At 34.0% G+C, this 17678-nt stretch overlaps 1 protein-coding gene across 1 annotated transcript; it reads right to left on the bottom strand.

Annotated features, from left to right (window-relative positions):
- Positions 1-378: 378 nt before the first annotated feature.
- On the bottom strand, positions 379-7425 carry LOC115445591 (chorion peroxidase). Its single transcript, XM_037447131.1, has 10 exons — positions 7246-7425; positions 6779-6975; positions 5882-6055; positions 2848-2926; positions 2613-2758; positions 2278-2519; positions 2067-2199; positions 1246-1708; positions 698-844; positions 379-517 (listed from the first exon to the last, which is right to left on the bottom strand). Exons 2-10 carry the CDS (start codon positions 6879-6881, stop codon positions 379-381), a joined length of 1626 nt encoding a protein of 541 aa, XP_037303028.1. The 5' UTR covers positions 6882-6975; positions 7246-7425.
- Positions 7426-17678: the final 10253 nt, after the last annotated feature.

The raw sequence follows: 17678 nt of genomic DNA, 5'->3' as shown, positions 1-17678 counted from the left end.
AGCTACTTTATAAAAGTTATCATTTACATTACGTAACACTATTTTATGTAATTATTTATTTACACTACAGTATTTCTAGAATAGACTGGTACATCAAACTTTCACTTCTGTGCTTAAGGATTGTTGTTATCCAAAAGGTCCCTTAACTTGGCATTTAGAAAATATGTTTATTAATGAGTACACTGAAAAGGTTACGCGTAAAAAAAAGAAACGGTAATGAAATGCTAGTTGTAATAAATGTCATACAAATCATTTTAATTGAAGTAAGAATGCCAAGCTAAAGAACATTTCATACAAATCATTAAGGATCTGACAACAAAATGATGTTTACTATCTTGTATGGTGACTTAACTACGTAAATACTTGGTGCTGGTGCAACTACTTTTTGCTTATATACGGGTCGTATGTGAAGCTACTCACGAAGTGCTTCGCAGGTCCGTGGAACGGCGTCGGTTCCGCCCATTTGCTAAAGTCCATACCAGGTATCACACCACTTCGGCATGGTACTCGAGGGTTTCTGAAACAAAATAGACGTTAGAAATGTATGGGACTAGGTAAAAAAAAATACACCGCGGATATACAAAGGTTTTAAACCATTAACGTAATTTTGGCTGATGAGACTTTGAAAACAGTCTATTTGAACATAAAAATCATTTATAAGTACGCTAACTAAATATATTGAAAGAAGGGAACTTACAGTTCGTGATCTGGCAATACCATAGGGTAAAGTTGTACTGTATCGATAATGTCGGTGTTGTCACAAATTACGCGCGCTAATCTCGATTTCCTGATCTCTGCTAATTGCTCGGGTGTAAATGATGACGGCTGGTTGGGCAGCTCGAACCTGGGTATGAAAATAAATTAAGACCTATATTAGTCACTATAACTGTTTATAATATAAATATCAAACTTCCACTATACCCAAAACTGAGTCAAAACAAAATAAAGTCTAGTCTGTTAATTGTTATTACCAATCCTACACAATTTTAATTCTATTTAATTTTACATCTTATATATCCTATTATATACGTGTAGGAAAGCGAGCTACTCATCAAATAGTGGAACGTCGCCTCCCTCCAAAACTACTTTGTAAAACACAATTTTTTTTTCTTAGTTAAGTGAACCCATTTCAAATTCATCAAAAACAAAACCCGCACTTGACAAACTACTTATGAACCATATATGAAGTGTTTTTTATGTTTATTAGGTTATTATTATGTTCTTTAGGCATTATAAATAACTTACCAAAATCTATCTCCTCTACGAGAATAAGAGAACTGGGTAGCAATGATGCAAGCGAAGGTAGGTCCCAACATAGAACCAGGTAACGGTCTCTCAGACACTCCACCAGACCAGAGATCCACATCAATAGGGTGTTCGAAGATTGTCTCGTATTTGCGGACGGTGTGGTTAGTCATAGATCCGAAGAGGTCTTGGAAGGTGTCTGCACCAGGCAAGCCGCAGAACTTTCTGAACTCCATGTATCCGGGAATACCAAACTCTCTACCTCTTTGCATGTTGAATGATACCAAATCCATTCCAAATCGAGCGCCGACCTTCTTGAACAGATGGTTTGTGACTTCTTGTGTGATAGAATCGTCCATAGCTTGAGCAACTTGATTCATTAATCCCATTACATATTCGTCGAAGACCCCAGCTCTGTACAAGTCGTATGGCCTACGGATCAAGTCTGATAGACGTTTTGATGCTGAAAAACGAAATGTTAATGTAGAGTTTACATTTTCTGAGTTGTATTGATTACTGTTGATAAAGACTAGAATAGGTGTTTTTTCTACGTTGTACAGTTCCACCGTATACAAGATGTTTAATTCCGCCATAGTGGCCCACGTAAGTGTGTCGCGTTCCGGGATCAGCCTGTATATATCTGGTTCCAATAGGCCGGCATAAATTGTGTTAACTGCCGAGGAGTAATCATCTCTCGTTAGTCAACATTCTATTGGATTCCACTCCACTTATCATCAGGTGCAGTAGGATCTCATTGCCGTGCCCTTATAAGAAAAAAAGTGGTGGTTTTAATTTCCAACATAATAGAAGTATTGGCATACCGATGAATTTGTGTGCTTTAGACCACCTTTCCACAGCGGTAGGTAGTAGAGAATGTCCGAAACGATACGCAGCTGCGGCGAATGAGGCAATCACGTCGGGATTTACTTCAGGGTCGTAACCATCCCAGTAGCCCTAGAAATAAAATTGTATTTTATGATACTCCACATTTTCTTTACATTAATATTTGATTAATATTGTTTCAGTCAATACCTCTTTCTCAAGCACCAAACCAAATTTCTCCATAACATCCTTTCCGAGCAGTATAGGCAAGAATTCGTTGAACGTAATATGTTGGATCTCAGCAATATTGATACGTCTTGCTTCTTGGAAGAGGGTCTCGTCATCCCAATGAGGATTTACTTCAGCCAAACCTTTAGCTACTCTGTTGTGCTCACGAGCCATGAGTGTGTGCATCACAGTTAAGACAAGCTGCTCGTTTACACGAATCTCACCTAAAACGAAACAGGATACGATTCAAAATACATTGTCTACAACCATTTGATACCAAAGACTCATTGAATTACAAAATTGAATGTTTTACTAACCAGCTTCGAAACAGTACATGTTTTTGTTCGGTCGTGTGCATCCTTCATCGGGAATGTCCAGTTTAAGCGGTAACAAATCTTTGAGTCCGTATTCTTTGAAGACTGGGTTCATACGTAACAGGCCTCCGAAGCCAGTACGCAGTTTTCTAAACAAATAAAAAAATAATAGATAAAGAATTCAAAAATTAAAAACAGGTTTACACAATGGGAAAGGTTTTGTTTATTAAGATCTTACCTCGCAAACTTTTCTGTTACTCCATAAACTGTGTTACCATCAAGGACTCCGGTTAAAGTGTTGAAAGCGACTCTAGATCCTAAGAAATAAAAATTATGTTTAATACACTCTATGTAATGTAATATAATACATATCCATTGAAATAAAACTATTGATAAATAAAAACATATGCTGCTCGATTACGTAGGTCACAGACCATTCTAAAAATGGCCGATTTTATGATGTGTTAAAATGGGATGATAATATGGCTAAAAAATATGACAATCGCTCGCTAAAGCGGAGAAGGAAATTGTCAAACCACTCATACTTTTAATAATAAATAATAATATGTAAAGTGATCACGAAAAATAACAATGGCGAGGCAACAGAACTAACAGCATTGTTCGCTGATATGACCTCTAAATCTTACAAATAGTTTTATTGACATTATCTAAATGTTGTTTAATCTATTTCGTAACCAGCTTTAAGAGCCATTTTCATTTATTCATTATGACCATTACAAAGTAACTAAGGCGGTGGGAGATAAAAAGCTGTTAACTTTCAAGATTAATAACATCATGTTTAGTCACAGATGACTGGTCAGCCTTCGAAGCAACAAAATCAATGTTTCTAACGAAGAATGTTTATCGCTTTCGATCTATAATCTGACAGAAAACACATGTTATATTTGCTCAAGCTTTAATATTTTTTTAATATTTTAATCTCTGAGCACGCCAGTCACTTACCTCATGTATTACCTAAGATTAAATAATCTGTCATTCCTCGATCTTCAGCTATTATGTAATATGTATCACGAAGCTAACTAGAGAAGTGCCGCACCAGTTAGACGGTAGATCATTATAAGTGCAAGTGATCAATTATACGCTGAGTCATAATATGATTATGCTGTAATTCTAATCAAGATTAAATGTTAGTATAGATTTTTGTTTTTTGAGTTTAATGATAAGTGCAAGTTTTGGAAAAAATCATGATGGGCGATTTCATCGCATAAGTTTGACTAGCGATTATGTTATATTTGGATATAATCTTGTCTGTACACAATAACCTGTCCAATGTATAACTTATAAGCATTTGTCAGAATTATTACAATTTATAAACATGCGAATTCTGTCTTACGCACTTGTCTTTATTTTGTAAAGGCATAAACTGCTTTCTCGCCCATAAATCATAATTTAATTTACATGGTATTGTTATTTTAATGCAATGCAAAATATAATCATATTTTTGGTAAAATTAATTCAATGTTTATATGCACAGTTCATTGACACCTTGGGATTTTATTACACAACTCTATTTGGATGTTTATTTTTCGAAAACATTTTAAATAAAGAACGTGCTTGTTTGTTACCTAATCGTGTTATTAAACGTAAAAGGAAAGTGATAGTACCACGTCATGGGGAGCGTGAAGAGAGAGGAATTGTGGAGATGTTAACAAGTGCCCTCTGACAAAATATCGCACAATATTGCGCAATGTGGGAACCCAGTGGCAAACGTAACGATTGGATACACTTTCGCCTCTCACCCAGGTGTAGTTGATTCTCGCATGATTATCTCAGCTAAGTGAATTGATGCTGAACAATGGTGATTACGCATTTTGACAGCGTGAAAATTATTGAGGTTTATTACGGTCAGGGCGTCTATGAAGTTATTGAGTTTGTTTAAATTTTATTTCGACTTGAATTTTTGTAAATGGGCGTCCCTAGTAGGTAGGCTACCTAACGATAAGTGACATCACCGCGAAATAACTTCCATACATACGAAATGTGGACGCCGTTCTTAATGGAGTATTACAAGTAACTAACTCTGTTCTTTCTAATAAACATTCAGAATACTCTCAAAACAATTTTATATCGACGATATTTCTCTAAAAATTCCTAGAACAACAAATTGTTTATTCGTCGGAACACAATGACCGTATTACAACCCGACATGAATGTTGAATTTTAGTAAAGACAAATTAATTGCATGAACATATATCGTAGGCATCGATATTCGAACTGTGTTCTATGTATATTGCTTTTGTCTATGAAATATAAAGTGACCACAGACAGCTGAGTGCGGTTACCCAACCGATAAGCTTTCGAGGCTTGTTATAATCTCCTTTACTGGTCGACTGACCCTGGTAAGTTTGATCACGTATTAATGGATAAAGGACTAAAATTTGATGATTATAATAATTTAAGCATGACTACTGGTTGATTTAAAAAATAATTGTTTCTTTAAAGCAGATTCTATCAACTTGTTGCCTAAAACAGCGTCTGCGCATGCTCTACTTAAAAACCCACTTGTTTATGGTTATAGGTATAATTACGTGGTTAATTACTAATTAAAAATGGTGTCATAAAATGCTAAAGTGTTTAAGTAGTTGTAATTTTGCGATAATAACGAATATATTTGCAATATTTCAATGCTCTACCGTATGTAGTTCGGCAACTTTGTAATCGTGTTACAGATATAGTTTTAGGCGAGGTCAAACATGTTTAGGGCATGTTTATGTTATCTAGATTTTGTTTGAATAGTAGGTGAGTATTTCTCGAAATAAATTTACGCAACGAAATAAGTAGTTTTTACGAAATATTATTACGACTGTGTCTCTTTCATTTGTTTTGTTTTCGTTTTGCTCGATACACTTATTCTTTATATAATTAAACAGAATTAAGGCAAACAAAAAAAAGACAAGTGACAGAAAATTTTGTAACAATATTTCGTAAAAATATCTATTTCGTTATGTACATTTATTTTGAGAATTACTCAGGTATCAAATATATGCGTTGCATTATTTTAACATTTCAATACCTATTTCGTAATTGTACACATCGATCTACAATTGGTTTATAAGTAATACACGCATAACGAAAAAAGGGTATCAAGTGATTTCTCGCTATAATCAATTTTATACTGCTATTGAGATGCTTGCTTCTATATGACTTGTTTCATTCGATGTTTCTATGCGCTTCTAAGCAGTCTAGTTGGGCTATTTTGACATTTTGTTCTTGAGATTAATTCATAATGCGGGACTTTAAGTTCTCCTTACCTAATCGACAGCCAGGTCTCGGCGACGGGAAGGCTCGTACGAAATCGATACATTTCACTCCGAATAGGCGGTAGAAGTAATCGTCATCCGGTATGCGGATCTCATTGCAGTACGGATGCTTCAGATGCGGCGGCCGTTTGCAACATTCTTCAGGATCGTTACGGTTGAGCGGGTCTGTGGAGAACGTTCTAGATTTAAATATTCTGTTGTTTATGGTTTAGTTTGTAAAATTTCTAAACAGATGTATAAAGTTTTTATTGCACTGATTACGTTAGACTTGAATAAATCATAAGTAATCATCTATTATTCCAAATAAATTAACTGCCTATCTATTAAATATTTTTCTTATATCATTATAATTAAACTCAGTTATTTCAGGCCGTATTCAAAAAACTCTAAATCTCATTATTCTTGAATATTATTTCATTCAATCTTCATACAAGATTTAAATTTTAGAATCACGACATTGTTATCTTTCTTACTCTACATATTAATTGTTTTAGACAAGTATTAAAAATAATGGTGATAGTTTAAAACGTTTTATTGGTGAGTGTATCTACGACAATATTTAATAGGTATTATACAACAATGCTATCGTGAAAGTGATTCGGCGCGGCGAATGGAAGAATAATTACATTCTTTAGTCGCTTGTCAATAGATAATTTATAAAACTAACTAGTTTGTTCCACTTTTACAGTATTATATTTTTGCTAAATTTAAAATAGATTCTGATACATACTGGCTATATGACATTTATATTTCAATTTTTTTTATTAACTTACATTTAAAAAATTATGTTCTTTTTTTTTCAAATTTAAAATAGAATGTTTTGCTGTCTATAATATTATTAACGTATAAAAAAACAAATTTAATTAAATAGTTTTCGTCTCTATTTACCAAGTGGAGTGCCAGTGAGCGTATAATCGTGGTCCATGAACTGTCCCCAGGCGATGACCATGACTGTTCCGGCGTGGTCGTGGAAACCGTCGTCAGGGTGCATGGTACGAGATACAACACGAGACAGCGGCAGATCATGGCCAGTGTGGGAGATCCTGGGTGCGTTGATGCCATCAGAGAATAGCGGGCCTATCAACCTGGGTACAATGTAAATAAAAATGTATAGTTGTAATAATAATATATTCAGACCTCTTATAACGAGCTTGTTCAGAAGAATTTAACAGCTCAATTCGAAGATCAGTTGAATTCCATGGGGCTGATATCAGTACTTCGATAATATGAGAATTTTATTAGTTCAATCTGTATATATATATTTTTGATTCTATTACACACTAGAAAATATGACGCATATGTCTGCACTATAAAATATTGCTTACTAAGTTACAGATTTAAGTACAGAATTTTACCTTTGGAAGGGCGAGTTGGTTGCTCCCCAAGTAGGGTGTCTTAGATTGTTGCAGAGTCCGTCGAACCGGCGGTATTTGCCGGCGCGACATTCCACATGCGAGAAGATCGGCGGGCACACCTCTCTGATCAGAGTGCGTGACGTGTCGATGAGAGGCAGACCTTTCTCGACTTCCTCGTACGTGAGACCGTATCTGATAGGTAATTTTAATAATTAATAAAAGTTGTAAACATAACAATAAAATAAATAAAAAACAAAAAATATATATTTCACATCCAAATAAGTGTTATTTTCGATAATATTCCGCTTACAAATTAACTTAAAAATAAGTTTGACGTCATGAACATTCGAATATCGAATATCGAGTAATTATTGAAGAACTATGTCCAAGTGCTTTGAATCCTATTACAAAGTTAGTTTATGAGTCAATTATTTTTTTTCGATGAAATCTTCAAGTACAAAATTCCACAAATAAAAGTAATTAATATTACACCATTATAATTGATTGATACACTTTACAATATCTCATTGCGATTCGGTAACGGATATTGTTAAATGCCAAGGTTTATTGCAATAAGTGTACTAGGTATGTAGCCCATTAATGATAATTATAATATGGAGCTCCGAATGTTAATTTCAGCCTTCTTTTTGTTAACCTACACGAAGGAACGTGTGCAAATAATCAAACAACCTTCTTTATTAAGCGACTTGGGTGGTTTTTGTGCCGAGGGAATTAATGCTATCAAGTCTTATATTTGCGCTAGTATTATTTAATTTGGTAATTTGCGAACCAAGGCAGACAGTGTGCCATTGGGGTTTTGTTTAGTTATTAGTGTATGACACAAAAGGAAATATAAGTCAGACGTCAATAATAACTTTAGAGATAAAAGGATTAAAGTTTAAATATAATGTACAATAAATAAAGCAAAAATGGCAATTATCCAATCTAATCATCATAAAACACGTATGTATTTTTATACCACTAGCGCTCTAGTTTCGATTTCTGTGATTAGTCTAATTTATCTAGTCTAAAGACAAGTATGACATCTGGTTCAAGGTTGTGGAGTTGATTTATATACGAATTGTTTATGGCTTCGTAAACTCTAATATGATATGGCTGGTTGTTTCACTTGTGCGTTAGGTGTCGATTACTGTTAAAAATGGCGTCAACAATAATAAATAAATAACATAAAAATAAAAAACCTTTTATTTCACGACACGACAAATAGTAAATAATAAAACTAGATAATTGAAAAAATAATTAATAATTGTATTTTTTTTATTTTTTTTTCATCGTCACAATAAGTAAACAAAATAAATCATATCTCATGAAGAAAAATACGCTAATATTATGTAAGTTAGAGCTGTCGAATACAGCAGTATGCGACTAGTATTAAGTTGACATTAGACATCACCATATTTATTTTAGGCCAAGATTATTATAAGAATATTTTATTCTTTCAAGTTTTCAGTAATTATTTCGTAGTCGGGGTTAGACTTATTTATTATACCTTGAAATAACCCGTTGTATTTTTTATGGTTATATTTGACATATTTTATACTAATAATAATACACTACGTTACTATTTAACTTCATACGTCTGTACATAAGAGTTTTAATATAATAAACGCATATTATATTAACAGGCTGTCTGAAACAACCCATTTTTATACTCGTATGTACGTGTCAGGTGCGTACAATCGTTCGTATAGTTAATTCAACGACCGTGTAATTGTTGTAACTCCGTATACGGAGCAATGCTTGGAGACATTTTAATCCGTACCAACCATTTATGGATACTATGTTAATATAAATTAAGTACAATAAAATTTAACAACGGGCGTCGGCTTTGTTTAGTTATATGTAGTTTCTTCTTTTTGGGACTGGACGACTTTGATATCAGTTTTGGAATTATAAAATTAAGTATATGGCACATTATGTGGCAACAGAACAGCCTAACAGTCCAACTTAGTTGTTTATTTCCTATTGCTGTGCTACCCGAATGTATAGAACATATTTGATTTGGGAGGTTTTATTAAACTTATGTAACGTGTCTGACATAAGTTGACCTTAAATTAGGATTTAGTGTTAGATATCAGAGCGATTTTGACCGCAACTTATTGTATTATTCTTCAATTATTTTCGCAGAGGTTACACACCTTAACCGCAAGATTAGATCGATTACATACTATTTCTGCGCTTCTAATCGCGTTAAATAATAATCACATAATTCGTATAATATTCTGCATTCCAAAAAAAATTTTTTCATTCATCGCAACCTATTGGGGACTTTTACGAAAATTTTTGGCCGACTTTGAATTAGTTAGGAATAAATTCGATGCTATTGTTTTCGGTTCAGGTTCGGATAGTTAGCTATTTTTTTAAAATTTATGTAAGTTGCAGAGAAGGTAGCAAGGTGTGTAGACCGCCGACTCACTTTAGGCGAACTTAAAAATTTGCGATACCTGTATTTAAGAAAAAAGTTTCTCACATTTACCTGGTAATACTTTTTGTTGTTCAATTGACTTAGTAACATAACTTTTTCCAATAGATTGATATAAATGGAAAATTCCATAAATAATAATTATATTGGCGGGATACTTATTTGAATCATTTTCAATTTAAGAATGCAATCTGCTGGCCAAATTCTTAATGCATTTTGTGTGTAAATATCATATTTAATAACTTTTCGAAACATCTAAACCTAACGGCTATGCATACTGGTGGTACAAATAAAAAAAAAGACATTAGTCATTCGATCTGCGAACATGTTACAGGAATGTAATGTTAACCTTCCATTTGATACGCAGATAACTGTTACAGAACGTAATAAATTAACACTAACTCAATCTGATACACATTTAGATAGGTTGAAAAGTTACTTTAAATTAGTTTGACCTTGCAACGTACGAGTTACAACAGCATGTGTTGTAATGTAGCATAAGAACATGTATGTAAGTGCGATAATAATAATACTACCTTATAGAAATAATATGAGCCCTACATTATATACTGACCTACTGTTGGGCACGGGACTCCTTTACTACTGAGGGGATTAGTCCTTACGTCCACCACACTGGTATGGCGGTTTCCTTTCGAGGTTTTTCATCACCGCTAAAGCAAGCGATAATTCATCAAGACTACAGATATAACATTAGAAAAGTCATAGGTTTATGCTTTTGGGTCATGAATCTGCAAACATTCGTCTCGGCAGTCTGTTCCACTCAACTAGAGTAATGTCGCCTAATAGTAACTAATTATAATTTTAAAAACATTATATTATGTAATTATTGTATCATAACTTTCAAAAGGCTGAAAAAAAAATGTTATCAGTCTTATTGTTCATAGGAAATAAATATGGAATTGGCGTGCACTAATTGATTACCTTGTGGAAATTAATGGATAAATTCATCTTGAATTTGCTATTGCATTGCAAAATGAGCTTTATACTGAAATAATAATAACATGTCAATATAAAATCATAAATCTCTTTTCATTCACGTCATTCGTCAGCACTCGTCATTCACGTCATAAAACCAATTGTAAAGCCTTCGAGTAGGACATAATGTCATTATGTATACTTCAAAAACCTCTTCATCAATCTTCACAATTGTTCCTCAAGCATGTTCTACCAATCAATAGACAAGGAAGCGTCTATCATTGACATTGACGTACAAAGCAAGGGTTTTAAAGAGGACAAATATATAATTTGAATCGATTTAAGTGCGAACAGGAACTTATTCAATGGATTAATGGTTTGCACTTAAATTCACTTTAAGGTCACACTTTCAAGGTTTAAACTATTCTATCCCGGATACCAATAGTTTTTTGATTTTTCAAGTTTTTGGGGCCGTATTTATCAAACATAGGTAAGACAAGCCATTTAACCAACACAATATGTTAATTTAGTGTTCATTAATTCTTTCCTTTCATGGTGATTTAAAAATGAGCCATCTGCTTAGCGAGTCAATCCTGTCACTTTGGTAAGTACATGAAAATCTTTGGTAAATACAATACATATTTTATATTGGTTAGATAGTTTCATGTTCCCATAAACTTTTTTTTTATGGGTCGTTAAAAAGCCTAATTTAGTATAAAACCCAGGCCTTAATTTAAATTGTCCACGTTAAGAGACTAAAGTTTATGGTCAAAGTGTGGTTGGTAAACTTATAAAGTAAAAAGTGTAGTTTTAAAGTTATACAGCATGTCGATGGCATACCTTCTGCTTAAGGGATTGGAATGTTCGAAGCAGATCATGAGATGCGACTAGAATGTTATGTAGTGTTGATTCTGTTAACTCTATTTTAGTATGGCATAGAAAGTCACTCATTCTATCAAGGACATGCTTATGTCATAATTGACGATGTAAATGCACACGTAAAATATTTAAAAACAATAATTAAGTCATGATAAAACATTATGTATAGTAAAAACGGTTTTTATAAATGTCTTTTGTTAAGATAAAAACCTCGACCGAAATTAAAGGTACCAATAAATTAACATCTAAATTTAGGATAGGTAACATAAAAATTAAAATACCATATTTACTTTTGTCACGCATAATCTTTGTTTTAACGGTCGTATCGCTTACCATCAGGCGAACGGTAAGCTCGTCTCGGCATTCAAAACAATAAAAACAGATTGAGATACCCCAAAACGTGGTGAAGATGACGCATATACCACAAAACGATCTCGAATTTACAATCACTACAGACTCACTACATTAGGTAGTTAGGCTGGAATGCATACCCGCACTGATCAACTGCATGTGTATCTGCAGTTAAATTACTCAACTGCAAGTTATTTACACTCGGGTTCCTCAGAGGTATAGCGGTATCCGCTATAAACAATATAATTCTCCACGACTTGGCACGAATCTCTTTTGCGAATGAATTTGGGCAGGTACCAGCGCATTGCATATTTCCGTCGCTAAGCAAATATCGCTAGCTATACCGTAAACACGTGCAATCAGACCAATTTTGTTATACAATGACTAATAAGAATAGAAAATGTCTTTTTTTGTCACAAGCACAGCACTGCACGTTTAAAGTAGGTAATCATTTCTAGACCTATTTGGGTTGTATAATTAAAACTTGGCAAGAAATTAGTAGCCATATTTTGTTCTTTGGGTTTTGTAGTTTTACTTTTAAGTAATTTAGTAATTATTTATTAAAATAAGTACCAGTTTCGGGAAACCTTCAGGCTACCACGTTTATGTTTTGTATTGTGTACGCGATACGACTTCCGCGCGAAACCTAGGATTCCATTACTGGGTCAAGTAAAATTATATACTTTTTGCCCAGTATCAGCTCACAGTATGGAATTGTACCCTGTTAGTGATGAAAGTAACAACAGAACAGAAACGTGAGGCCTAACATGAACGAAAAATACACTCAAAAGAGAAAAATGCGTATGTATTTTACGTTATATCACTTAATTTATGGAAATAAACGTATTATTATAATTAATACAATGCCCTCGACCTTTAGCGAATTTCGGTATTAAATTATACGCCTCTGAGCCCTTTGCAGACAATAGAACAATACTTTCAAAGAGACACGATAAGGTTTACGGTTACGAATGACTAAGTTTGGGCCAGATTGCGAATAAAATTACGCCCGAAGGGATGTTATGTCGCTGTGCACTTATCTTTATTGTAATGATTTTATTACTACGGTTTTATTCAGTTTAACAGTTACTGTCATAGGTATTCAAGTTTCTGGCGTGTAAAATTCTGCCTGTACTTTCTAGGCTTTGAAATATGCCTATTTTTCGGATAAATGGTTTCTTATATTATAATTTAAATAATTTAATATTTTGTGTTTTGTAAAATGTAAGTAAATATTGTAACTTTGACTTTTCGGACGATCAACACCTTAGTCCCTCGTGACCATGAAGGCTTTCAGTTTTCAAAATGTCAGGAGAAAATTTTAATATAAAACCGCTATGAAATTCGTTTTTCTTTTTAATTTCAATGTAACATTCACATAAATATAAAAAATCATTATGGTCAGTCGGCATTTTAATTTTACAGTGATTTTAGTCACTATTACTACCTAGAAGACCTTTTCTGGAATAAAACGTAGCCATAATGCAAAGTCTACACTACTCTCTAACTGATAATGAAACTCCGTGAGAATCGATCCAGCCGTTCATTGGATTAGTCAGGGATTAAAATTTACAAAAGATTACATTTTAATAACGCTTGAATAATCATGCGAGCTTACGAAAAGTATTATATCTAAATTATAGAGAACTTCAATTTAATTTGTTTAACTAGATTATATTATATTGTCTAGGCAACAGGGATGAAGCGTGAATTTTCCAAAAAGTGACCCGAGACAAACTTATAAATACTAATTATATGCATCAATACAATCTGCAAATCGTTCTAATTATAATTATATTTTATTTTTATTTATTTATTACACACAAAACAGGTTATAATCGGGTACACATTGCTTAAAGTTTAACATAAATTACGAAAAGGAAGCCCGCGTGAATCGGATTATACGGATCCTTTGCCATAGTATACAAAATACTTAGTAATGGGAATGATTATGACCGCTTTGAACCTAAATCAAATTTTTCGATGGCATTATAAAGCTCCGATAATCGTCAACTCGTTACCGAGAAGCTGTGGTTACAATTTACGAGCAGTAGAAGCACCTGTACAGGCAAATAGCTTAGTCATTCACCTTATAGTTGCAACAGAGCGTATAGTCGGAAGGGTCATTTCACTGTGTCGTTGATCCGTGACGAGGCGGTCCCGGGCTTTTCACTCGGCCATTCGACGAAATTCTTTGTCGACTGGCCTTTTGAGATTATTCAGCTGTGTTGAAAATGATTCGACCGTTTAGTTATTGAGATTACTATGGAAAAACTGTTATTACCAAACTCCTGGTTAGATCTGAAGTTGCCATTAAATCTATCTAACCGTGTGCTTTAAGCAATGTGTAGCAAAACCGGTGGTCAGTTATAAGAGTGATGTGTTACCCTCGCATGTACATAAAAACAAAGGGGAAAGTATATAATATTAATAAAAATAGTTTATTTCAGAAAAATATGAATGAACGGTTACAGATGACAGAGTTTAGCACAATAGAGTATGAGCATAAAATGTTAAGCACTAGTCCCTTAGCTCCCAATCTAGGTTTAACCTATATTTTGGGAGTCAGTTTTTGTCTAAGAACAAATATGAGACTTTTATGATTTTTATTGTATAACTTCGAATGCTGGATAATCAAGAAGGTTGATGAGCAGAAACTTATCAACGAAATAAAGAGGTCAAGATAGTAAGGAGGTGTGATTGCGTCGAGATAGAATCCGCAACGAATATATCTGCGAAAGCTTTAAAATCGCCGTTGTCTTAGATGGTATGGGCATATAATGAGACGTAGGAAAAGCCTTAAACCTAGCAGAATAGAAAAATAGTAGAGGCCGCCGTCGACCTGGTGGTCTAATATAAAGATAGGCCTCAAGAAAGATCATTTTCCAGATGTGACAAACTAGGATAGATTAATCTGGCGTAAACTAGTGAAGAGACCAAACCACAATTAATAGGAACAGGGTGGGACAAAGAAGTATACGACATTAATTCTGGTTACAGGTCGTCGTATATCTGAGGTAATAACACAGTACTTATATAGTTTAGTTTACATAGTTTCCAGTCTGCACACAAGTATCAAAAAATGTCTCAGCTATGCAAACTAAATTAAACTAACTTAGCTTAGGTCTTGACCTGTCCAGCATAAATAATGCTGCACGCACATAGCGCTTTTTTTCAGAACATTAACATCGATTTAGGAACAGAAAATTACCAAAATCATTTTTCAAGTCACGACAAAAATGGCTCAATAAATCAAACCGAATGATGTCTCCTGGAAGAGTTCGAAGAAGACGTAGGAATTACCTGCAACAAATTAAACAAGGCTAAAGTACTGGCGTTAATTTACGTAATTTTCGTGAAAAGTTATGGCACGGGGTGAAAGGTTAACGTTATTAATAATACAATAACAAAATACGTCCTGATACGTATTACGACTCTTATGTTGTGGATAAAACTTCAGATCTTGAAAGGAAAACTCAGACAATTGTTTTCAAAATCATATATGTACTCAGAGATTACTATCTACACCCAAACCTCGAAACTAAACCTGTTTATAATACTCATCTTGTAAGAATACTCGCAAATTTGATCCTCAATTATCTCTGCCAGGCACTACAATTAATTATCGACAGTGTTGTTACATTATTGGTTAAATTAATTGAACTTACTACACAATAGACTTACTGAATAACCTATTAGATGATTATATTATATAACACGTACCTCGCAACCTTACTTTCATATTATTATGGTTCCAGTACATTATTTTTACCGAAGGTGTGCATCATTCCGCTTTCACCACAGCGCTGTAAACTGACCTTAAACACACCCTTTGTCACCTCTGCCAAAGGTAAGGCCTACTGCGAATTAATCTAATAAATACAATGCCTTTTACCCACTAAATAAAAACAATAGAGACCAGCATACACGAGTAAACGTACAAAGTGTAAAACAAGCCATAGTGACCGTATAAAAGTATTGCGTTCTGGGATCACCATGTATATATCCGGTTTTAAACAGGCCAACATAATGGTGCCGATTGGCGACGTTTGGCTTTTCTTAATCGGCACTGTATCTAGACCCTTCTTAACTAACCATCCAGTGCAGTGAAGCTTGCAATGTCCGTACAGAAATAAAATCTTTCAACAATTTCTACTTTCCTAACAAACATCTTGCCAAACTTTCGCATTCATATGCTTGGGATATTGTGTAAACCGTGCTTTCAATGAGACAAAAGGGCAACACGTTACAAGCTTCGTTCCATAAACCGTCTCATTTACATAACCAGGCCTTGAAAATGATCCTCAAGGTCAGCACAACACGAACAAAAGGAAAACTTAGTCATAATTAATCATAAAAGGTATTTAAGATAAATACGTTTTCTGGGTCAAACGTAGAATTAAATAAAATTATATGAAACGTTGTTTTGTAAGTTGCTGACATTTGTACAAAGTATTATGAATAGCTTTAAGAAATAAAAAATAATCCTTTATAATAGAAATTAATTTCCATTTGTCGTTTCAAATAATGTTATGTATGCACGATGGTATAATTACCGGTTATTAAGCTTGCATCTTACGTAAAAGATGGCTAAGTAATCGCGAAGTCATTCACAATTTGAAACCTAGACAACTCGAACGTGTTTTTAGGCCAGAAAAATGTATAAAGATTTTATTGTCCTGAAAATATAATCCAACATCTCATGAATCTAAGTCGAACTATGCTAATTATTCCTTCTTTGTACAGCGTTCGACGAATTGAACAATATTTTCAAGATTATTTGTTTCATTTTACTCGTGACGTTTCGAAGACTTTGCAACCTTCGTGATCACGGAGACGGCTTTGCGACGGTGTGCGACGGTTACGGGTAAAAAAAACAAATAGTTGGGAATTATGAGTAAAATAGTTTTATTTCAATGTCCCGGAACGCTGTAAGGGAATACACATTATGAACCACACACTTCAGCGCCCAAGAATGTTGTAATAAGACGAATGAGTCAAAAACAAAAAAGATATAAGTTTAAAACGGCTTTTATTTGAAACGAAAGGTGAATAATGTTTGAAATAAATGTAGGAATGCAGGAAATGGAGAGGTCCCGACATAATGTATGTTTACTGCGAGCGGCTACCGTCTGAGATTTGTGGCTAGTGTGTGAGTTGAATATAGTTGCTCGTAATGTTAATGTTTCAGTTGGATAAAGTTTGTACGACCATATTGTTTAACCCCTCCCTTTATGTAAAGATCCTTTAGTTACCTGTTATAATTATGTACTTTTATAAAAATTATCCAAAGTTTAATGTATAAGATTATAAAATTTGTAAGTAATCTTCTTTTATTTATTTCACTCGAGTGGGGGGTTTGTGCATCGCATTTGAACAACTATGTAGAATTTGATTTAATTTTACAAACTCTCTAAGTGCAACTCTCCTAATAAAACCTCAGACAAACTTGCCGAATCTACATTCGATTCCTGGACGTTCCGATCCCTTCTACATTATGCTGCCACTAAACCAAGCTGATGAAAACAATGTTATGTAATCTCATAATTAGTTTCCCCGTCGAGTGACCCTTTCAAATACCCTAACGTAAACTAAATGAAAGCTTTGTAGACAAATTTTAAAGTCACATTAGGAACATTGATCGGCGAATGCTACGCAACCTTGACCGCATGACACATTACGCTCGGTTGAACAATTAGCCCAAAATATGATGCCCTCTTTAGTGAAGAGATGATTTTTGCAATGCTGGAGAAGACAGGGTGTGAGCGGTTCGTCTAATGGTAAGTGACTACTTGTAGATTTTAGAAGAACCGATGAGTGCATT

Source organism: Manduca sexta, unplaced genomic scaffold (genome assembly GCF_014839805.1).
Source record: "Manduca sexta isolate Smith_Timp_Sample1 unplaced genomic scaffold, JHU_Msex_v1.0 HiC_scaffold_625, whole genome shotgun sequence".
Taxonomy (NCBI): domain Eukaryota; kingdom Metazoa; phylum Arthropoda; class Insecta; order Lepidoptera; family Sphingidae; genus Manduca; species Manduca sexta.
Note: the sequence above shows the minus strand (reverse complement) of the source record. Positions and strands in the feature narration are given on the sequence as shown.